General features: G+C 43.7%; 1 protein-coding gene across 1 annotated transcript in view; it reads left to right on the top strand.

Annotated features, from left to right (window-relative positions):
• Positions 1–25,243, top strand: part of slc26a6.2 (solute carrier family 26 member 6, tandem duplicate 2) — a 67,660-nt gene that overhangs the window by 932 nt on the left and 41,485 nt on the right. The window contains exons 2-5 of the mRNA XM_078414683.1: positions 1,700–1,916; positions 18,375–18,514; positions 20,239–20,349; positions 23,576–23,757. Of these exons, the coding sequence (XP_078270809.1) occupies positions 1,700–1,916; positions 18,375–18,514; positions 20,239–20,349; positions 23,576–23,757 (650 nt within the window). The remainder of the gene's footprint in view (positions 1–1,699; positions 1,917–18,374; positions 18,515–20,238; positions 20,350–23,575; positions 23,758–25,243) is intronic.

Here is a 25,243-nt window from a genome sequence, read left to right on the forward strand (position 1 = left end):
TCTTTGGACTTCTCAATCCCCAAACACTATGGATCCTCAGATGCTGATCCTCAGTTGCTGAAACTGTTCAGCTTTTGGACAAGAAAAGATGAAGGGACAAGAGGGGGGAGAGAGAGGGAAGAGAGAGTCAAGAGTGCTTTATGTCCCGAAACGTTTCAATGAAATTCTTACTTGCAGCGGCAGTACGACTGGTTTGCAAACACAGTACTCAATACATAATATAATAAACTAACAAAAAAAATCAATGAATAACAAAAACAATATAGTACAAAGCCCAAAGACAAAGCCCATAGTGCAACCCAGGCACTTTGTAGTTCGGAGTTTAGTTGTAGTTCGTAATATTTAATAACCTGATGGATGTGAGGAAGAAGTTGTTCCTGGAGCTGGCTGTCCGTTTTTGGTCTCCCATATTTTCTTCCCGATGGCTGGAGTGATGGGAGAAGTGGAGATGTAGGGTGAGCCGGGAATTTTTTGAATCTGTGGAAAAGTTTATGAGGATATATGGACCATTGCTGCCCCTGTCTCTTATGTCATTATCTGCCTCACGCCCCACACTCAAACCAACTTGTAAATTGTGAATAGAAGAACGTTCCTTTGGGAATTAACATCATGGGAGAGCATTCCGCACGTTTACAATATTACTCACGCATGAGGTCAGATGCATTCACAGTGCCATAAAACTTCTCATCAAATTGTGTTTACGAAGGAACTGCAGGTGCTGGTTTGTGTTTAGTTTTGTTTAGAGATACGAATGGCATGGTTTCAGGTGCTTTGGCCCACCCCATCCACAGCGACCATCAATCACCCGTTTACACTGGTCCGGTATTAGAAAGTGTTCTTATCCGCCCCCTACACACTCGGGGCAATTTACAGAGGCCAACTAACCCAGAAACCCGCACGTCTTTGGGATAGGAGAAGATGGCTTGTATACACTGGAATTTAGAAGGATGAGAGGGGATCTTATCGAAACATATAAGATTATTAAGGGGTTGGACACGTTAGAGGCAGGAAACATGTTCCCAATGTTGGGGGAGTCCAGAACCAGGGGCCACAGTTTAAGAATAAGGGGTAGGCCATTTTGAACGGAGATGAGGAAAAACTTTTTCAGTCACAGAATTGTAAATCTGTGGAATTCTCTGCCTCAGAAGGCAGTGGAGGCCAATTCTCTGAATGTATTCAAGAGAGAGCTAGATAGAGCTCTTAAGGATAGCGAAGTCAGGGAGTATGGGGAGAAGGCAGGAACGGGGTACTGATTGAGAATGATCAGCCATGATCACATTGAATGGTGGTGCTGGCTCGAAGGGTCGAATGGCCTCCTCCTGCACCTATTGTTTATTGAAACTGGAGCACCCAGAGAAAACCCACTTGGTCACAGGGAGAACATGCAAACTTCACACAGACAGCACTCGAGGTCAGGATGGAAGCCGGGTCTCTGGCGCTGTGAGGCAGCAGCTGCACCACTGTGCCACCCAAATAAACGCATGACTCAGAGGTTTCCCATCCACCAACCCACCATAGACATAATCGGACATATGGATTAGTGCCGGGAACTGAACTCAACATTTGAAGAAACATTTGTTTTAGGAAAGATGTGGTATTCTTTGGAGTTGTCTCTCCCCATTACAGTTATTTCCATCGTGCGTGAGCTGTGTGCTTATGTGTTGTTTTTGTTTACTTTTGCCTCGCTGTTTTTCTCCAGTTTATTGCCCTGCTTTCACTCTTCGAAGGTCCGTGGCAAATCCAGAAAGGACAATGATTACCAATTCAGAAGACAGAGGAGCTTCCGAGCTTCGGGTGCGGAAATCCAACTACTACGTGGATCGACAGGTCATGGATGAGAAGGATCTGGAAATAGTGGCACAGCGAACAGAAAGAGCTGAGCCATCAATAAGGGAAGGGCTGAAGGAACGCCTCAGGTTAGTGGCTGCTTGCTTGCTGCTCGAAGGTGGGCATCAGTGCTGAGAGGAAAGCATTTTATTTCCACTTATAACCACTTATAACCAACAGCCCAATGCTTACAGCACTCGGGTCAAGACAAGTTGAGTATATTGTCCTAACCATAAGTACGGTGAGGTACAGATTAGTTTAGTTTATTGTCACGTGTACAGGGGTACAATGAAAAGCTTTTGTTGCATGCTAACCTGTCAGCGGAAAGACAATGCATGATTACTATCGAGCCGTCCACAGTGTACAGATACATGATAAAGTGAATAATGTTTAGTGCAAGATAAAGTCCAGTAAAGTCCTGTTAAAGATCATTCAAGGATCTCCAGTGAGGTAGAGACTAGCTCAGGACTACTCTCCAGCTGTTGGTTGGATGGTTCAGTTGCCTGATAACAGCTGGGAAGAAACTGTTCCTGAATCTGGAGGTGTGCGTTTTCACACTTGTATACCTCTTGCCTATTGGGAGTGGGGAGAAGAGGGAGATGAGACACATCTTTGATCATGCTGGTGGCCTTGTGGAAGCTTCTTTCCACGAGTGATAGATCTACTCAATAACCAAAGTCTGTAGTCTCTTTTTTGCTCTGGTTTATTTCCACCCACATGTTTAGACCGTAATGTTGTATCCTTATTGTTTTGATGTGTTTATGCTTTATTCTTAATTGTTAACTGTATGTTTGTGTTGTCATTTGTGAGTGGAGCACCAAGGCACATTCCTTGTATATGCACATACTTGGCCAATAAACTTACTCATTACCATTATTATCATTATTGCCGAGGCAGCGTGAGGTGTAAATAGAGTCAATGGAAGGGAGGTTAGTTTGTGTGATGGTCTGGGCTGAATCCACAATTCTCTGCAATTCCTTGCGGACTTGCATGGGGCTGTTCCCAAGCTGTGATGCATCCCGATAAAATGCTTTCTATGGTGCAGCTGTAGAAGTTGGTGAGAGTTGTTAGGGAGATGGCTTTCAACCATCTCTACTTGGGCATCATCAATGTGTACCACTTCGCTTTCTGAAGTCAATCACTATCTCCTTGTCTTGCTGACATTGAAAGAGAGGTTGTTGTCTTGACATCAGGTCACAAGGTTCTCTGCCTCCTTTACTCCTGATACAATGACAATCTCACACAGCAGCATCACAGGCAGCTGGATGTCATAGAAAATACATAAATAACACATCAATTCTACAAGACAGTGAAAAGTGAAAAGAGAAAGACTGCAAAAAAACCAAGACGTTAGTCAAACCACAATTAGATTGCAAGTCCATCGTATCGCAACAGGTAATGTAAGGTGTTCCGTTGTTGAGGTAGGATTAGTGTTGTGCAAATTGCTTCAAGAATCTGCAGGTTGTAACTAGGTTTAGGTTTATTATTGTCGTGTTAATGATTAACAGCATGCAATCCCGTCAAATCAGGTGATACAACCAAGCCATACTGAAGTACAATAGGTAGAGCAAAACAAAAGATAGAGTGTGGAATATAGTTCTCAACATTTTTTTTCATGCAACAGTTCCAGTGATAAATTCCAATGTCTGCCATGAGATAGAGGAGAGTCAGACTGCACGCTAGGATATAGAAGGACTATTCAGAAGCCTGGTAACCTGGTAGCCTGATGACACTAAAATGGGTGGTATTGTAGAAAGTGAAGTTGGTTGTCAGAATTTGCAGCAGGATCTGATCAGTTGGGCAGGTGGGCTGAGGAATGTTTGATGGAATTTAATACAGAGAAATGTGAGATGCTCCATTTCGGGAGGTCTAGCAAGGGCAGGGCATACACAGTGAATGGTAGGGCACTGGGGAGTGTTGTAGAGCTGAGAGATCTAGGAGTGCAGGTACACAGTTTCTTGAACGTGATGTCACAGGTAGATAGGGTGGTCAAGATGGCTTTCAGCACATTGGCCTTTATCAGTCAAAGTATTGAGTATAGAAGTTAGGAGGTTATTGTTACAGTTATATAAGACATTGTTGAGGCCACAATTAGATACAGCGTAGAAACAGGTCCTTCGGCCCACTGAGTCCACGCCAATAACAATCACCCGTACACCTGTTCTAATCTACATACCAGGGATGATTTACAGAATCCAATTAACCCACAAACCTGCACATCTTTGCAAAACCGAAGCACCCGGAGAAAACCTACCCAGTCATGGAGAATGTACAAACCCCGGACAGACTGTACCCGTAGTCATGGTCGAACCCAGGTCTCTGGCGATGTAAGGCAGCAACTCTACCGCTGCGCCACTGAGAGCTGATGGGAATGTGGAGAGGATGAAATAAAATGAGTGTAAATGTGTGCTGAAGGACTGACAAGGACTTGGTTTTGAATAGATAGAGTGCATGAAAGAATAAAGTGTTCTCAGCAGAGTAATGAAATAAATTCTAATCCTTTACACCGATAGTCAGGGTCGAACAAAGATCGCTGTGAGGTAGCAGCTCTACCAAGTCACGTATCGTCGGCACAGTATGATATGAATTACATGGAATATAAAGGTTTCTTCAATATTTAATTTCAGGGCACCAAACCTGTCACACTAGCATGGTATTTCCAGTTTGAATGCCAGCTGAGGTTTGTAATCAACAAGGCTAATTTGTTATTAATGTTGGGAGGGATTAGATGTTTGAACCAGGACTGGGCATCCTTTTAGTTCAAGTCGTTGGAAATGGCAGAGAGAGGAACCTTTATACCTATGGCCTGTCCTAGATATGAATCCAGAGCCTGACAAATAGTATGGAACTGAGCCTGTCATTTAATTCTCCTCTAACTCAACTTTGGGAAGTGAATGCGTAGGATGGAACTGCAGATTCTGGTTTAAACCGAAGATAGACATAAAACACTGGAGTAACTGTGCGGGTCAGGCAACATCTCTGGAGAGGGTCTGAAGAAGGGTCTCGACCTGAAATGTCACCTCATATCATCATATCATATATATACAGCCGGAAACAGGCCTTTTCGGCCCTCCAAGTCCACGCCGCCCAGCGATCCCCGTACATTAACACTATCCTACACCCACTAGGGACAATTTTTACATTTACCCAGCCAATTAACCTACATACTTGTACGTCTTTGGAGTACATCCCTCCCAACATCTTTTCCCCAGAGATGCTGTCTGACCTGCTGCATTACAATAGACAATAGGTGCAGGAGGAGGCCATTCGGCCCTTCGAGCCAGCACCGCCAATCAATGTGATCATGGCTGATCATTCTCAATCAGTACCCCGTTCCTGCCTTCTCCTCATACCCCCTGACTCTGCTATCCTTAAGAGCTCTATCCAGCTCTCCAGATTACTCCAGATTTTTGTGTCTATCTTTGGGAAGTGAATAGTGCTTTTATTTTCTCGACAGCCCCTTCTATCACACATGTGCTTTTGAATTGGCCGCAGAGAACATTCATATTACGGTCGCAAATCACACAGAGTAAATCACTGGTGAAAAAGCGATTTTAATAGTTGAAATATGCATGAACCTTGAACAAAGTGTGTAACAAATTGCATATTATACGGAAATTCCCCAAAGTTCCTTTGAAAATAAAACGTAATAATTATATGGCAATGTTTTTAAACCTGTTTACATTTTGAAAAATTATATTGTTTTATTTAATTTATTGAACGTTTTTGTGTTTATTGTAGTATGTTTACATACTGTATGTGTGGTGCTGCTTCAAGTAAGAATTTCATTGTTCCATTTCAGGACAAAAGGCAATAAAACACTCTTGACTCGTGGAATATGAGATACAGCAGCTCATATTCCACAAGGATGGCTTACAATCCAATGGTAACATATAACAACTACAGCATGGAAACAGGCCTGTCCGGCCCTACCAGTCCACGCCGACCATTCTCCCTGACCTAGTCTCATCTACCTGCACTCAGACCATAACCCTCCAATCCCCTCCTATCCATATACCTATCCAATTTACTCTTAAATAATAAAATCGAGCCAGCCTCCACCACTTCCACCGGAAGCCCATTCCATACAGCCACAACCCTCTGAGTAAAGAAGTTCCCCCTCATGTTACCCCTAAACCTTTGTCCCTCAATTCTGAAGCTATGTCCCCTTGTTGGAATCTTCCCCACTCTCAAAGGGAAAAGCCTACCCACGTCAACTCTGTCCGTCCCTCTCAAAATTTTAAAAACCTCTATCAAGTCCCCCCTCAACCTTCTACGCTCCAAAGAATAAAGACCCAACCTGTTCAACCTCTCTCTGTAGCCTAAGTGCTGAAACCCAGGCAACATTCTAGTAAATCTCCTCTGTACCCTCTCCATTTTGTCGACATCCTTCCTATAATTTGGTGACCAGAACTGCACACCATACTCCAGATTTGGCCTCACCAATGCCCTGTACAATTTCAACATTACATCCCAACTTCTATACTCGATGCTCTGATTTATAAAGGCAAGCATACCAAACGCCTTCTTCACCACCCTATCCACATGAGATTCCACCTTCAGGGAACAATGCACAGTTATTCCCAGATCCCTCTGTTCCACTGCATTCCTCAATTCCCTACCATTTACCCTGTACGTCCTATTTTGATTTGTCCTACCAAAATGCAGCACCTCACACTTATCAGCATTAAACTCCATCTGCCATCTTTCAGCCCACCCTTCCAAAAGGCCCAAGTCTCTCTGTAGACTTTGAAAATCTACCGCACTATCAACTACTCCACCTATCTTAGTATCATCTGCATATTTACTAATCCAATTTGCCACACCATCATCCAGATCATTAATGTAAATGACAAACAACAGTGGACCCAACACAGATCCTTGGGGTACTCCACTAGACACTGGCCTCCAACCTGACATACAATTGTCAACCGTTACCCTCTGGTATCTCCCATTCAGCCATTGTTGAATCCATCTTGCAACCTCACTATTAATACCCAACGATTTAACCTTCTTAATCAACCTTCCATGTGGAACCTTGTCAAATGCCTTACTGAAGTCCATATAGACAACATCCACAGCCTTGCCCTTATCAATTTCCCTGGTAACCTCTTCAAAAAATTCAAGAAGATTAGTCAAACATGACCTTCCAGGCACAAATCCATGTTGACTTTCTAATCAGGCCTTGATTATCCAAATAATTATATATATTGTCCCTAAGTATCTTTTCCATTAATTTTCCCACCACAGACGTCAAACTAATAGGTCTATAATTGCTAGGTTTACTTTTAGAACCTTTTTTAAACAAAGGCACAACATGCGCAATGCGCCAATCTTCCGGCACCATCCCTGTTTCTAATGACGTTTGAAATATTTCCGTCATAGCCCCTGCTATTTCTGCACTAACTTCCCTCAATGTCCTAGGGAATATCCTATCAGGACCTGGAGACTTATCCACTTTTATATTCTTCAAAAGTGTCCGTACCTCCTCTTCTTTAATCCTCCTAATTTCCATCACTACTCTACTTGTTTCGCTTACCTCACATAATTCAATATCCTTCTCCTCGGTAAATACCGAAGAAAAGAAATTGTTTAATATCTCCTCCATTTCTTCCGGCTCAGCACATAGCTGTCCACTCTGACTCTCTAATGGACCAATTTTATCCCTCACTATCCTTTTGCTATTGACATATCTGTAGAACCCCTTGGGGTTTACTTTTACATTACTTGCCAAAGCAGCCTCATATCTTTTTTTCGCTTTTCTAATTTCCTTTTTAAGATTCCTTTTACATTCTTTATATTCCTCAAGAACCTCATTTACTCCCTGCCGCTTATATTTATTGTATATCTCCCTCTTTTTCCGAACCAAGTGTCCAATTTCCCTGGAAAACCACGGCTCTTTCAAATTATTATTCTTTCCTTTCCACCGAACAGGGACATAAAGACTCTGTACTCTCAAAATTTCACCTTTAAATATCCTCCATTTCTCTATTATATCCTTTTCATAAAACAACAATTTCCATTTCACTCCTTTTAAATCCTTTCTCATCTCCTCAAAATTAGCCTTTCTCCAATCCAAAATCTCAACCCTTGGTCCAGATTTGACCTTCTCCATAATGATATTGAAACTAATGGCATTATGATCACTAGACCCAAAGTGCTCCTCAACACATACCTCCGTCACCTGACCCATCTCATTTCCTAACAGGAGGTCCAACACTGCCCCTTCTCTGGTAGGCACCTCTACGTATTGCTGCAAAAAACTATCCTGCACACATTTTACAAACTCCAAACCATCCAGCCCTTTAACAGAATGTGATTCCCAGTCTATATACGGAAAATTGAAATCACCCACAATCACCACTCTGTGCTTACTACTAATATCTGCTATCTCCTTACATATTTGCTCTTCCAATTCTCGTTCTCTATTTGGCGGTCTATAATACACCCCTATAAGTGTTGCTAAACCTTTCTCATTTCTGAGTTCCACCCAAACAGCCTCCTTAATCGAGCCTTCTAGTCTGTCCTGCCAAAGCACTGCTGTGATATCCTCCCTGACAAGCAATGCAACACCCCCACCTCTTGCCCCTCCGATTCTATCACATCTGAAACAATGAAATCCTGGAATATTTAATTGCCAATCGCAACCCTCCTGCAACCATGTTTCACTGATCGCCACAACATCATACTTCCAGATGTCAATCCAGGCTCTAAGCTCATCCACCTTTCTTACAATGCTCCTAGCATTAAAATATACACATTTAAGGGACCCATCATTTCTTATTCTCAGTTTATTTCTTTTCCCTTCTTTCTCTCCTACATTTTGGGTCTGAGTGTTTCCCTTTTCTGCCTCCTGCCTCACACACTGCCTATTAGCTATCTGTGTTTGAGTCCCTCCCCCCAACCGTACTAGTTTAAAGTCTCCGCAGTTATTTTAGCAAATCTCCCCGCCAGGATATTTTGTTCCCCTCGGGTTCAGATGCAACCCGTCCTTTTTGTACAGGTCATACTTCCCCCAGAAGAGGTCCCAATGATCCAGAAACTTGAAACCCTGCTCCCTGCACCAGTTCCTCAGCCACGTATTTATCCTCCACCTCACTCCATTCCTATTCTCACTATCGCGTGGCACAGGCAGTAAGCCTGAGATTATTACTTTGGAAGTCCTTTTTTTTAACTCTCTTCCTAGCCCCCTGAATTCTCCTTTCAGGACCTCTTCCCTTATCCTACCTATATTGTTGGTACCTATATGTACCACGACCTCTGGCTCCTCTCCCTCCCCTTTCAGGATATCCTGGACACGCTCAGACACATCCCGGACACCGGCACCAGGGAGGCAAACCACCATCCGGGTCTCCCGACTGCGTCCACAGAAACGCCTATCTGACCCCCTCACTATAGAGTCCCCTATTACTACTGCTCTCCTCTTCCTTTCCCTACCCTTCTGAGCAACAGGGCCGGACTCCTTGCCAGAGGCCCGGGCACCGTCGTTGCCCCCAGGTAGGCTGTCCCCCCCAACAGTACTTAAACAGGAGTACTTATTTCCAAGGGGTACAGCCACCGGGGTACTCCCTAGTCCCTGCCTCTGTTCCTTGCCCCCCCTAACAGTGACCCACTTGTCTACCTCCCGTGGTCTAGGAGTGACCACCTCCCTGTAACTCCTATCTATAACCTCCTCACTCTCCCTGATCAGACGGAGGTCATCAATCTGCTGCTCCAGGTTCCTAATACGGTCCCTTAGGAGCCCCATCTCGTCACACCTGGCGCAGATGTGGATGTCTGGAAGACTATCAGACTCCCAGATTCCCCACATCTGACACCCAGAACAAAAAACTGCCCTGGCAGTCATACGCTCCAAACAAAGCCCCGCGCTCGGTTACTAAACCTACCGCCCGGCCGCTACTCCAACCGCTCCAACCGCCCACCCAAAAGAACTGAGTGATCTCCTGGGAGAGGCGAAAAACCGGATAAAAAACCCAGGCCAATTTGGGAAAAAATCCGAGAAATTCCTCTCCGACCCCAAGCTAGGCGATCGAAACTAGTCCGGGAGATCACACAGGTCTTACTCCTTACTATCCCCACACAATCCCCACACACTACTTCCCAAGCAACACAGCTTGGTGCTGCTTGCTGCTGCTTGCTGCTGCTTGCTACTGCTGCTGCTTGCTGCTGCTACTGCTGCTTGCTGCTGCTGCTCCTGCTGATTGATGTACAAACATCAAATTCTCCAATTTTAGGTCACTTCTATAAATCCCCTTCCCCCACTTCTTTTCCCCGCTACATCCCCTCCCCCCTTTCCTTACCAGTGCCCCACCTGGACTAGCATCTATGTCTCCCCTCCCCCTCCCTTTCCTCCTAAATAATTTTCCTCTGGCTTCACAATTTGCAACTCTTCAATCCTTCTGTCTCACACCATCTGTTCTAATCTCTGGCCTTTGTTCCAACCATCTGCCTATCAAATACCCCTCTCGCGTGTGTCCACCTATTACCTGTCACGCTTTGTCCTGCTTCTCCTCCCTCCCAGCTTTCTTCCACCACCACCTCTCCACAATCAGTCTGAAGAAAGGTCCCAACCCAAAACATCATCTATCCATGTTCTCCAGAGATGCTGCCTGGTCCACTGAATTACTCCAGCACGCTGTGTCCATTTGGGACCATATTTCTCCATAGATGTCGCCTAACCCGCTGAGTTACTCCTGCACTTTGTGTCCTTTTGAGACCATATTCAATTCCCTTGAAGCCGAGTGTGAATCGGTCGTCTTTTATCCAGTGTCTACATTGCTAATTCCAAGCGACTGTTCTCCACTGCTGATGTTTCACCTGAGTTGACCCACAACACTGACATTTCCTTTATGGTGGCTCCAGGCTAATGATCTGAAGCTTAAATACCACCAAAGCAGTGAGGAAATCCGATCTATTTAATTAGCGTTAAAATGACTCAACTACTTTGGTGGGGTTTGAGTGAACATTTTCAGATCATTAACCTAGGGTCACCAGTCCAATGACTGCTGTGATACCATTAGATGACTCTTGGATTGGCAATAAAATGAGAATTAATTAGAAACACAGTTACATGCTTGAACCTGCCAACCGGTTTTCCATGCAGAGGCCAAATGCTTCCTCACAGAGAATAAAAATCAAAGTGAGTCATTTTTGTGCATTCCGAGATCAGGACAAATTTAGTACTTAGAGATACAGCGTGGAAACAGGCCCAACAATTCCATGACGACCACACTATGCTACTATGCTATCCCATGTTCGCATCCACTAGCTGCACGTTCAGGACAATTTACAGCAGCCAATTAACCTACAAACCGGAGCACCCAGAGGAAACCCACGCAGTCACGGGGAGAATGTGCAAACTCCGTATAGACAGCGCCTGTCGTCAGGTTAGAGCCTGGGGTCTGGTGCTTTAAGGCAGCAATACTGTGGCTGTGAGGCTGCAGGTCTACCAGCTGCACCATTGTGCCACATGCCACCCAAATATCCACTGGCTGTAACAGACACAGCCCAGCCATAAAAATAGCTTTGGAAAACCTCAAAACCTAAGAGGGTGAAGAGAAATATCGCAATCAGCCAGATGACAGTTGATGCAAAAACTGTCACAGTAAAGTGTGGTGCAGGTTCCACAGCCGCTGACAAACAGAAAGAACAGAGGTGAAGGTTTCAATAGAACAACTCTTTTTGCAAATGCAAGAGGTCGTGCTTTAAAGCCAAAGAACAGTGGCAGAGCTCTCAATAGAACATGATAGTGTTAATGTGCGGGGATCGCTGGGCGGCGCGGACTTGGTGGGCCGAAAAGGCCTGTTTCCGCGCTGTATATATATGATGATATGATTTATTGTCTCATGTACCAAGGTACAATGACAAGCTTTTGTTGTGTACTAACCCATCAGCAGAAAGACTATTCATGGTTGCAATCGCGCCATCCATTGTGTACAGATACACGATGAAGGGAATAATGTTTAGTGCAAGATAACGTCCAATAAAGCCAGATTAAAATGGTCCAAGGGTCTCTAATGAGGTAGATAGTAGTTCAGGACTGCTGTCAGAATGGTCCGGTTGCCTGATAGCAGCTGGAAAGAAACTGTCCCTGAATCTGGAGGTGTACGTTTTTACCCAGATTGGTCTTGATCTTGGGTGCTGCCTGTGTGAAGTTTGCACTTTCTCCCTGTGGCTCCTGCGGTTTCACCCACATCTCAAAGACATGCGCGTTTGTAGGTCAATTGACCACTGTAAATTGCCCCTAAAGTGTAGGAAGTGGATGTGAAAAGTGGCATAACATAGAACTAATGTGAATGAGTGATCATTGATTGGCATGGACTCAATGGGCTTAAGGGCCCATTTCCATGCTGCATCTTTCAATGAATCAATCAATTCAATCAACCAATGTAACCTTCTTTGTTTAGGAAGGAACAGCAGATGCTGGTTTATACTGAAGATAGACACAAAATGCTGGAGTAACTCAGTGGGCCAGGCTGCATCTCTGGAGAAAAGGAATGGGTGACGTTTTGGGTCAAGACCCTTCATCAGACTGAGAGTCAGGGAGGGGAAACTAAGGACTCTGCTGGAATCCAGAGCACCGAATGCTAATGATTTCATGATTTCTGGCTCCATGACACTAAATCTGCTGAGTTTCCGAGTTCAAAACACAACAAACATAAGATTGAATATAAATTAAGTAAATCTATTTAATTGTGACTGAATTGATTGGGTCATGATTGTCCTGTAGGAGGCCAATCATTCGTACGTATCTCTGATTAATGCTGAGATTTAAATATATAAACACCATCTGAAGTAGCCTAACAAGATATTCAGATGTATAATTAATGGCCTTGTAATTTTACCCCCCTGCATGCTCTCTTTTAATTCGCCGCTTAAAGTCTATCCCTTCAACTAAACTTTTGACCATTTACTTTATTCACCAAGATTTAGTTGTGTATTGCTATCCCACTGAACAAAACTGCAAAATTTCCCCCACCTAATTGCTTGTACGTTTCCGAGGGCCCTTGAGCAGATTTGCTAGAGAATGATGTTTACTCTAGGCCTGGTATTTTCAAATGTCAAGCTAATGTTTCAATGAATTAATGCATTCATGATTTGGATCAGTATCAACAGTCATGTACTGGAATTTATTGCGGGAGTACTGTGGTTCAATAGTTCATTGTATAATTCAGGGTCATAAAATAGATTACTAATTAACCTTTGGTCTATACATGGGCAACTGCAAATGTTAGAGTCAGTGAGGTACAATGTCCACACCTTCCTCTCAGAGTCACTGATATTTCTATGTTGTGATTTCAAACGTTGCTAATTAAGTTTTCAAGACAATCTTTCATATATATTCAACCAATTATTTATCATCTATTATTTCCTTCTATCTATTTGGGGTGGCGCAGTGGTAGAGTTGTTGCCTTAAAGCGCCAGAGACCCGGGTTTGATCCTGTCCACAGGTGCTGTCTGTACGGAGATTGTACGTTCTCCCTGTGACTGCATTGGTTTTCTCTGTGTGCTCTGGTTTCCTCCAAAGACGTACAAGTTTGTAGGTTAATTGGCTACAGTAAAAAAAACTGTCCCTCGTGTGTAGGATAATGCTGGTGTAGGAGGCTGATCGCTGATTGGTGGACCTCTGCACTGGACCACGTGGACAATAACAGCACATACACAAAGCTGTTGTTCATAGATATGTTCATGGACTACAGTTCAGCGTCCAACACCACCATCCCAGCCAAACCGGTTACCAAGCTCACGGAACTGGGTCTCTGCGCATCCCTCTGCAACAGAATCCTCGACAACTCATCAACAGAATCCTCATCAACAGAACACACTCGGTATGAATTGGCAGCAACATTTCCTGCTCAATAAACATCAGCACAGCAGCACTTCAAGGCTGTGTGCTCAGACCCCAGTTCTACTCACTCAATACCCATAGCTATGTAGCCGGACATAGTTCCAATTTGAATCCTCCATAGCTCCATCTTCAAATTTGCTGATGACACCACTGTTGTGGGACAAATTCCAGATGATGACGACCCAGAGTATAGGGGAGAGATCGATCAACTGACTAAATGGTGTCAGAACAACAACCTTGCTCTCAACATCAGTAAAAACAACAAACTGCTTGTTGACTTTAGAAGAGGATCAACAATGGGACAGTCACTGATAACCATTGTGTGTGCCAGATCTGCCCCATTCTGATGGTAGCTCATTCATCTGCCCTCTGCATTTTCATGAATGGCCAGATCTCTCTGCACATCACCATTTCCCATTCGTTCACCATTTGAAAACTCTCAGTGTTTCTGTTCATACACGAGTTGTGTAATAGAACATGTATTGCTCCAATGTACTGTTGACAATATTACCTCCATGGGATATCAATTGAAAGTGTCAAACAAAGGTACCCTCATCAAGAAAAAAAAGACACAAAGTGCTGGAGTAACGGGTCAGGCAACATCCCTGGAGAACATGAATAGGTGATGTTTCGGTTTGAGGCCCTTCTTCAAACATGGATAGGTGCCTTGTGAGTTGGAACACTTCTTCAACAAGGATAGGTGACGCTTTAAGTCGGGACCTTCCTTACAATTTCATCTTTATTACGGGTGGCGCTGTCAGCAAAGGCAGCCTCGCCAACCGTCTGTCTTTTTGTCTTTTTTGTTATTTTTAGTGTGTTTTAGAAAGTTTGTGTTAAAACACTTGATTTATACTAAATCTCTGGTTTGTTTTATGTGGGGGGTGGGGGAGGGAGTCGGGGAAAACTTTTTTTCAATCTCTTACCTAGCCAGAGTTGCAATTGTTTTCTGGATCGTATCTCCGGTCGCTCTGCGGCCTAACATCATGGAGCTGGCGGCCTTGCCCCGGACTGACTTTGAGCCCCACCGTGGGGCCGTGGACTTACCATTGGAGCCTGCGATCCCTTGCCAGGGATCGACGCTCCATCCGTGGCCCGCGGATTTCAACATCGAGGAGCTCGCAGTCTCGGGTAGAGACTAACATCGGGAAGCTCCAAAGTCGCAGGAGATTCGACCAGACCCGGGGTCTAATCACCTGGCGCGGTGAGCTGAGATCCCCCTGATGTGGGAGCTTCATTGCCCCGACGCGGAGGGCCCATCCACTGGCTACGGGAACCAAGATCGTCCCGTCAACGGAAGGCTCTAAGCCCTCGACCGCGGGAGAACAAAGAAGGGAAAAGATTGAACTGTTTTCTCGCCTTCCATCACAGTGAGGAATGTGGAGGAGTCACTGTGGTGGATGTTTATGTTAAAATGTATTTTGTGTGTCTTGTTGCTTTTTATTGGTATGACTGTATGGCAAATCAAATTCCGTGTATGTTCCCGATGTTGGGGAAGTCCAGAACAAGGGGTCACAGTTTAAGGATAAGGGGGAAGTCTTTTAGGACCGAGATGAGAACGTTTTTTTTCACACACAGAGTGGTGAATCTGTGGAATTCTCTGCCACAGAAGGTAGTTGAGGCCAGTTCATTGGCTATATTTAAGAGGGAGTTAGATGTGGCCCTTGTGGCTAAAGGGATCAGGGGGTATGGAGAGAAGGCAGGTACGGGATACTGAGTTGGATGATCAGCCGTGATCATATTAAATGGCAGTGCAGGCACGAAGGGCCGAATGGCCTACTCCTACACCTATTCTCTATGTTTCTATGTCTATACTTGGCTAATAAAGTATGATTGTGATTGTGATTGATTATGATTATGATTTATTTGCACTAGATTTACTTCAGCATGCATGCATTGCTTTGATTTCGAATAACTTCACATTTGGTTTCCAATAACTTCACATTTGGTTTCCTGTTCCAATTTATCACTTCTTATACCAAATCACAAGACTCGCAGCTTGGGCTCAAATACGACCCATGTGAAACGAGCTATCCAGATTCACCAACAGACAAGAGCTTAAACTCAAACTGGAAAGATTAATAAAACAAAACTCAAGTAGAAAAAATAAATTATGTTCAAGGTCAAATTGGAAGCATTTGTAGTTTGGGGTTGGCACTAAAATTCAACTGAATTATTCTTATGGTGCTTAAGCTGACATTAATAATTTAATAGTAATTAAAATGTTATTTAATGATATAACAATAATAATTATATTTTGATCAATATAATAATAATATTATTATATTATAATTCATATAATATAATTGTACCATATTGTATGATATTAATATAATATAATATAATTTATATTATTACATTAATAATATATTTATGTAAATAATATTATTGTATTTATAAATGTAATAATATATTTACAATAATCAACGTGAATGGGTGATTGCTGGTCGGCGTGGATACTGAGTAATAAGAGCCTTTTTCAATGCTCTGTCTCTAATAATTTCACAAATGTGGGTCCCTTGAAGGCAGACACGGTTGAAATTATTATGGGTAACAAGGAAATGGCAGAAGAGTTGAACAGGTATTTCGGAACTGTCTTCACTAAGGAAGATACAAACAATCTCCCAGATGTACTGGAGGACAGAGTGTGATAGTCGCCTAGACTTATCCATGAAATAATCCAAAGAACACAAGACTCAGTTAAAACCTTTTACTTTAACACCAAGGTGGGAGAAGACACAGAGACCTGAGTGTACCATCGTTCACTCAGGCACCTGCTTCCATCTTCTCAAACAATACACGGATTACAGGCAATATTTATACAGCTCAAAGCAGCACAAAAAGCACTAATGGGACTGAAGGATGATAAATCCCCTGGGCCTGATGGTCTGCATCCCAAGGTCCTCAGGGAGGCGGTTCTAGAAATAGTGGACACATTGGTGGTCATTTTCCAATGTTCAATAGATTTGGGATCAGTTCCTGTGGATTGGAGGATAGCTAATGTTATCCCACTTTTCAAGAAAGGAGCGAGAGAGAAAACGGGGAATTACAGACCAGTTAGCCTGACATCGGTGGTGGGGAAGATGCTGGAGTCAATTATTAAAGAGGTAATAACGGTGCATTTGGATAGCAGTAAAAGGATAAGTCCAAGTCAGCATGGATTTATGAAAGGGAAATCATGCTTCACTAATCTTCTGGAATCTTTTGAGGACGAGACAAGTAAAATGGATGAAGGGGAGCCAGTGGATGTAGTGTATCTAGACTTTCAGAAAGCCTTTGATAAGGTCCCACACGGGAGATTGGTGACTAAAATTAGAGCACATGGTATTGGGGGTAGGATGTTGACATGGATAGAAAATTGGTTGGCAGACAAGAAGCAAAGAGTAGGAGTTAACGGGTCCTTTTCAGAATGGCAGGCAGTGGCGAGTGGAGTGCCGCAAGGCTCGGTGTAGGGGCCACAACTGTTTTCCATATATATTAATGATTTGGAAGAGGGAATTAGAAGAAACATTAGCAAGTTTGCGGATGACACAAAGCTGGGTGGCAGTGTAAACTGTGAAGAGGATGTTAGGAGGTTGCAGGGTGACCTGGACAGGTTGAGTGAGTGGGCAGATGCGTGGCAGATGCAGTATAATATAGATAAATGTGAGGTTATCCACTTTGGCGGCAGAAACAAGGAGGCAGATTATTATCTCAATGGAGTTAGGTTAGGTAAGGGGGAGGTCCAGCGAGACCTGGGTGTCGTTGTACACCAGTCACTGAAAGTTGGCGTGCAGGTACAGCAGGCAGTGAAGAAAGCTAATGGAATATTGGCCTTCATAACAAGAGGATTTCAGTATAGGAGTAAAGAGGTTCTGCAGTTGTATAGGGCCCTGGTAAGACCACATCTGGAGTATTGTGTACAGTTTTGGTCTCCTAATTTGAGGAAGGACATCCTTGTAATTGAGGCTGTGCAGCGTAGATTCACGAGATTGATCCCTGGGATGGCGGGACTGACATATGAGGAAATATTGAAAAGACGGCTTGTATTCACTGGAGTTTAGAAGGATGAGAGGGGATCTTATAGAAACATATAAAATTATAAAAGGACTGGACAAGCTAGATGCAGGAAAAATGTTCCCAATGTTGGGTGAGTCCAGAACCAAGGGCCCCATTCTTAGAATAAAGGGGAGGCCATTTAAAACTGAGGTGAGAAAAAACTTTTTCACCCAGAGAGTTGTGAATTTGTGGAATTCTCTGCCACAGAGGGCAGTGGAAGCCAAATCACTAGATGGATTTTAGAGTTAGATAGAGCTCATGGGGCTAGTGGAATCAAGGGATATGGGGAGAAGGCAGGCACGGGTTATGGATTGGGGACGATCAGCCATGATCGCAATGAATGGCGGTGCTGGCTCGAAGGGCCGAATGGCCTCCTCCTGCACCTATTTTCTATGTTTCTATGAACTAAAATTAAGCTAACGTTTTTGTTTGGTATCTAAACTAACTTCAGTAGGCAACTTCAATATCTGATTTTGTTTCTAGTGGAATGGAGTTCAGTTGATTTTTATTTGGACAGGTGAGTTGTGTTCAACTATCGGACAACAATTTAGAAATATCGTTGCTGGATTTTCTGAAGGATTTCAGTAATGTCTTTATGTTGTCCATAGGGAGATCAAAAATGTCTACGAAGCTAACACTAACTAAATACCTTGATTTTTTTCAGATGTTCGAACTCCAAAGCCCAAGCTTTACTGTTCAAGTTGGTCCCGATCCTTCACTGGCTGCCCAAGTATCCTTTGCGGGAATGGCTGCTGGGTGACGTCTGCTCTGGATTCAGTGTTGGAATTGTGCAGTTACCACAGAGTGAGCACTTCATCATTTGCAAACATCAATTCATGGCAATGGCTAGGCCCCTTCCGGACATTAGAGGCACATACACAATCCCAGGAAGTATGATGGAGTCATAGACTGAGTCACCAGATGAAATACTTGCCAAAATGCACTCCAAAACATTAGGGTGGAACATCTCGTTGAATATTAATGTTTTGGCCAGCATTAGATGTCACACCTTATACTCAGTGTTACTGAGGTGAACACTAAGAGGAGCCACCATTACTGCATTGATGATCCTGTTTACTGAGTGGAATATGGCTAGTCATGTTCTGCTCTTGTTTAACCTGACTTCTAAACCCTTTTTTTTTGTAGTTCTGTGCCATATAACCAATCCCAGCTTTCTTTTTACATAATGACATAATCTATGAAACAGTCAGAGAATGCTCTTAAAAGGGATCGCTGATGTTCTGGTAGAGTAGCTGCCTCACAGCGGCAGAGAACTGGGTTTGATCCTAACCTCGGGTGCTGTTGGTGTGGAATTTGCACGTTCTCCCTGTGACTGCGTAGGTTTCCTCCAGATGCTCCGATTTCCTCCCTCATCCCCAAAACATGCGGGTTTCGGGTTAATCAGCCTCTGTAAATTGCCCCTAGTGTGCTGGGAGTGGATGTGAAAGTAGGATAACAAAGAAATAGCGTGAATGGGTGATCGATGGTCAGCATGGACTTGGTGGGCTGAAGGGCCTGTTTCCATGCCGTATCTTTAAACTAAACTAAACTTCTCATTTGTGGCTAAGAAGAGTGAACATCTATATCACCTTCTCTCTCTTGTTTCCCTGTCCCCGACTCTCAGACTGAAGAAGGATCTCGACCCGAAACGTCACCTATTCCTTTTCTCCAGAGATGCTGTCTGACCCACTGAGTCACTCCAGATTTTTGTGTCAATCTTCGGTTTAAACCTGCATCTGCAGTTCCTTCCTACATATTATTATTATTCATTGTTTAATATATAAACTAACCCCAAGGGGAACAATCTGATAGCTATTGCTTTCTCTGTCGTTGTACAACGCAATTGAGCTCTTATGGCCAGAGAAAGAATCAATAAAATCAAAAGTTGTACGATGTAATACATCTAATAAGAGGATTCCTCACCAGAGCCTCCACGTTCTAATTCTCAGGTAATTGAACAGGACAGGGCAAGCAATATACGTTTAAATAGGCGTAATATGGCCATGGATTATATGTTGAAAGATCATGAACCCAAACGTCTTTATTTCAATGAAAAAAAATCTACTAGTGTTAGAGCATTAACCTAATTTGTGTAGGAAGGAACTGCAGGTGCTGGCTTACACCGAAGATAGACACAAAATGTTGGAGTAACTCAGCGGGTCAGGCAGCATCTCTGAAGAAAAGGAATAGGTGACGTTTCGGGTTGAGACCTTTCCTCAGACTGAGAGTCAGGGGAGAGGGAAGCTAGAGGTATGAAAAGGTCCAGAACAAATCAGGGCCGGCACCGGTGACCAAGGAAAGGTGGAGCCAACAATGGTCCATTGTGGGCTGTGGAAGAGGTGATAACAAAGGGATATGCAGAGACGAACAGTGGAGCTAGCAGGACGTCTAGGGTGGGGGAGGGGCGGAGAGAGAGGGAATGCAGGGGTTACTTGAAATGAGAGAAATCAATATTCATACTGCTGGGTTGTAAGATGCCTAACTGAACCTAATTTTAAGATTAACTTAATTTGCATTTTGCTTTACAGGTATGGCGTATGCTCTTTTGGCAGCTGTTCCCCCTGTATTTGGTCTCTATACATCTTTTTTCCCTGTGCTCGTCTATTTTATATTCGGGACTTCCAGACATGTTTCAGTAGGTAAGTTCGGCACTCTTCTTTTCCTGTCAGTACTTGATCTTCCACTTTTGTGGGTGCAAAGGGACTTAGGAGTGCTGGGCAGAATTCCCAAAAAGTTAATTTGCAATTCAAATCGGTAGTAAGGAAGGCAAATGCAATGCTAGCATTTAATTAGAGAGGGCTGGAATACAAAAATGGAGATGTCAAGCCTTATAACACGGAGATGTTATAAGACACTGGGTCAGACTGCATTTGAAGTACTGTAAGCAATTCTGAGGAAGGATGTGCTGGCATTTGGAGAGGGTCCAGAGGAGGTTTACTAGAACGAACCCAGGAATGAGTGGGTTAACATATGATGACCATTTGAAGTCACTGGGCCTGTACTCGCTGGAGTTTATAAGGAAAAGGGGGACATTATTGAAACTTACCGAACAGTGAAAGGCCTAGAAAGAGTGAATATGGAGAGGATGTTTCCATTAGTGGGAGAGTCTAGGACCGGAAGTCATAGCCTCAGAATAAAAGGATACACCTTTCCAAAGGAGATGAGGAGGAATTTCTTTCGTCAGAGGGTGGTGAATCTGTGGAATTGCCACAGACGGCTGCGGAAGCCAAGTCAATGGATATATTTAAGGTGGAGATTGACAGATTCTTGATTAGTAAGGGTGTCAGGGATTATGGGGAGAAGGAAGGAGAATGGGGTTGAGAGGGAAAGATAGATCAGCCATGATTGAATGGCGGAGTAGACTTGATGGCCTGAATGGCATAATTCTGCTCCTAGAACTTATGAACTTTTTCCCCTTCTTCATCATCCCTCCTTTTGCCATCAGAAATCTCTTACCACGAAATCCATTCCCTTACGAGGAAGAAATGTCTATGTGGATAAACCTGACTGCATCCTTTTCATTTTCGCTTATGGGATCTGGGCAATGCTCAGAACAATCCATCTGAAGAAGGGTCTCGACCCGAAACGTCACCCATTCCTTCTCTCCCGAGATGCTGTCTGACCTGCTGAGTTACTCCAGCATTTTGTGAATAAATCCATCCCACTGATCTTTCCCCTGCCACCACTTTGTGACAAAGAAACTGTGTCATGCATTCCCAAAATCTCTTTGGCTTGCTCCATCTCCCCCTTGCACTTTCCACCTTCCACCTCCCCCACCCTCTGCATAGAGCACTAGTCATACATCCCATGTAGCTCCCTATTTCGACATACCATTGAGCTCACTGGTATAGGTTTATTATTGTCATATGTACCAAGATATAATGAAAAGTTATGTCTTTCATGCTATCCAGGAAAATCATAAGATCATAAGGCAAAGAAGTCTGCTCCCATCATTTGATCACGGCTAATCTAACACGTCTTAACCCCATTCTCCTGCTTTCTCCTCATAACCTTTGACGCCCTTACTAATCATGAACCTATTGATCACTGCTTTAAAAATACACAATGATTTGGCCTCTGCTGCTGCTGCTGCTGTCTGGGGCAATGAATTCCACAGTTTCACCACCATTCATCATCCAGACATGATTACAATCAAATTATATTCAAATACAACAGAAAGTGTAAAGAAAATGAAAGTAAACAGGGTGCAGATTATAATGTAACATTTCAAGAGAATGCGCAGAAATTACAGCTCCACTACGCACACCATCCTGCACTGTCTATCTACCACTTCATCCCTTGCTATCTGTTAGCTGCTGATATGACTTTTCTACACACAATGTTCCAATGCAGTTGGAGTATCCTTCCTAAGGGGATTGACTCATTCAATAATGACAAGTTGTACTTATTTAGGACATGCAACAAAAACATTCCATGGAGCATTGGCACATAAAACTAGAAACAATACCATCGGAAGGTATTTGAACCATTGACCAAAAATATGGCTAGTATGAAGGTAGAAATAAGAACATGAAACATACAATAAAAGAGTCACCTGAAACCCATATTTTTGTTGTCTTCCTTTCACACACATTCACCTGTTACTACTTGTTGCATTAGATTTACTGAATGGAAAGTAATTATTATCATCTGATCTAATCCATAATGTTAATGGCAAACTGAGGTTTTTATTAATTTCACCTACATCCATTTCTGTCTTTGCTTTTTTTCTCCCTATGTTCACCTTCCCCATTTTCTCCCCTCACCTAGTTGCATCTGGCCTTCATCTCCTTCCCATCTGGTTCCACCGATCATCGACCATCCTCTACCTCAACCCCTTCTCCCTCATTCCCCATTCTCTTCTTCCCTCTCAGTCCTGATGCAGGGTCTCGGCCTGAAAACATCGACTTACACCTTTTGCCTTCACAGATGCTGCTTGACCCACCAGGTTCTGTTTTATGTTCTGGGTTGGAGGAGGTTGCAGATGTTGGCGGATTGCTGAGTTGAGGGAAGTCAGAGAGATAGGGAGAACAAAAGAGACGTGAACTAAAGGGATCTGTAAACAAAGATGAGCATTTTAAAACTCTGCAAATATTCTACCTGGAACAAACTTCATATGTTATTTGTTGAATTTATGTTATGTGCATTACTTAAAAAAAGACCCAAAGTGCTGGAGTAACTCAACAGGTCAGGCAGCATCTCTGGAGAACATGGATAGGTGACGTTTTGGGTTAGGACTGATTGCTGTGAGGACTGGACAAAATCTAACAAGTGCTAGGTGAATACAGGTGAGGGGGAGGGGTGGAATTTAATGGGCAGATGGTTGGACAAAGTACAAAATGTTGAAGTAATAGTACGCTATGCAGTACGATTTTTTTATCATTTTATTCAAAGCACCATGAAGTGTAATGCTTTTTCATTCCATGCATGTTATGTTGTGTTACTACACGTTGCATTCGATTTACTGAAGGGAAGGTAAGAATTATCATTTGTTCTAGTCCAGAATGGGGCAGCACAGTGGTGCCACAGTAGAATTGCTGCCTTACAGTGACAGAAACCCAGGTTCAATCCTGACTGTGGGTGCTGTCTGTATGGAGTTTGTACATTCTCCCCGTGACCGCACGGGTTTTCTCCTGCTGCTCCAGTTTCCTCCCACATTCCAAAGACGTGCAGGTTTGTAGGTTAATTGGCTTCTGTAAATGGCCTCTAGTGTGTGGCATACAAAACTGGGATTACATACAACTAGTGTGACTGGGTGATCGATGGTTGACGTGGGCCGAAGGGCCTGTTTCAATGCTGTATCTCTAAACTAAACTAACGATGTTTGTATTAATTTCACTGACATCTATTTCTGTCTTGTTGTAGGATCCTTTGCAGTCCTGAGTGTGATGTTGGGGTCTATAACTGAGAGGGTGGCTCCGGAGGAGGACTTTGTGATCAGTTCTATGAATGGTACGAACGGAACAGTTGTGATAGACACGGTGGCGCGAGACATGATGCGAGTGAAAGTGGCAGCGATGGTCACCTTCCTTGCTGGGATCTTCCAAGTGAGTTATCACAAGGGAACTCGGAGCGAGTATTCATGTGGGGCAGAAAGGTGGAAAGGTATGATTGAGGGCTGCATCGTTTAAGATATGAAGCACAAAAAGTTAGCCATGCAGGTGCAGCAAGTTAATGGGAAGCAAATGGAAGTTCAGGATTTACCTTTTGGAAACTGCCCCTAAGTGCAATGCAGACAAGGAGGGGCAATTTTCTACCCCGAGCTTAACAATTTGCAACCCTTTACCCTTTTGGCTCATATCTGTCTTCTTATCTCTGACGATCGACACAAAAAGCTGGAGTAACTCAGCAGGTCAGGCAGCATCTCTGGAGAAAAAGAATAGGTAACGTTTCGGGTCGAGACCCTCCTTCAGACTGAGAGTCAGGGGAGAGGGAAACTAGAGGAACAGAACAAACTAGATGGCACCTATGGCCATAGAGCCCACAAAGGTCGATTGTTGGCTCAGGAGGAGGTGAGACCGAAGGGATATGAACAGTGAAATAGATGCCATCAGAAATAGTCATGGCCATTTAGCATGAGCCAGTCTGCCCACACCAAGCTCACACATACAGCATGCTTGCATGAGCTTGCAAAGTTGCAATCATACATTATTTCATTGTAATGATCAGTGCGGGTAACTATCTGCTCAGATGTTCGGGCTAATTCTCCTGCTGTTCTTCAGGAAAATACTGTGGGATCTTTATATCGACTTCAAGAGCAACGGACAGCTTTTCCAATGGTGCATCACCGGGGCAACAGTGTGGATACTGTGCTCAGGTTGCTAGAGCAGGTTTTGAATGTAACCTTCTGAACCAGGGCTGATAGTGGCCCCGGTTTGATCCTTAATAGTAGGTTCTATCTGTGCAGTTTGCACCTTCTCTGCATGACCTTGTGGGTTTGCTTCAAGTGCCCCTGTCTCCTCCCACATCCTAAAGATGTGCTGGTGGGTTAAGTAGCAACAGTATATCACTGTTTAGTCTTGCATTTTAGTTTTAGTTTTAGAGATACAGCGTGGAAGCAGGCCCTTTGGCCCATCGTCCACGCCAACCAGTAATCACCCGTACACTAGTTCTATCCCACACACTTGGAACAATCTACAGAAGCCAATTAACCTACAGACTTGCACGTCTTTGGAGTGTGGGAGGAAACCAGATCAGCCAGAGGAAGTCCATGCGATCACAGGGAGAACGTGCGAACTCCGTAGAGGCAGCACTCGTACTCAGGATCGAACTGGGGTCTCTGGCGCTGTATGGCAGCAATTCTACCGCTGCGCCACTGTGCCACCCTGGTTGATGGGTATTTGTGAGAGAATCTGAGCATGTACAAAGAAACGGACTGTTGGGATTGTTTCTCTCGGGAGCTACATAAATCAATGGGCTGAATGAACTCCTTTGCATTGTTATAAGTACAAGTGGCACACTGAGACATCTTCAACACCCACATGTAAGCAAGCACAATCCATCTCTATCATGAGCACACAACTCAATCTCTGT

Source organism: Rhinoraja longicauda, chromosome 17, assembly GCF_053455715.1.
Source record: "Rhinoraja longicauda isolate Sanriku21f chromosome 17, sRhiLon1.1, whole genome shotgun sequence".
In the NCBI taxonomy this organism is placed as follows: domain Eukaryota; kingdom Metazoa; phylum Chordata; class Chondrichthyes; order Rajiformes; family Arhynchobatidae; genus Rhinoraja; species Rhinoraja longicauda.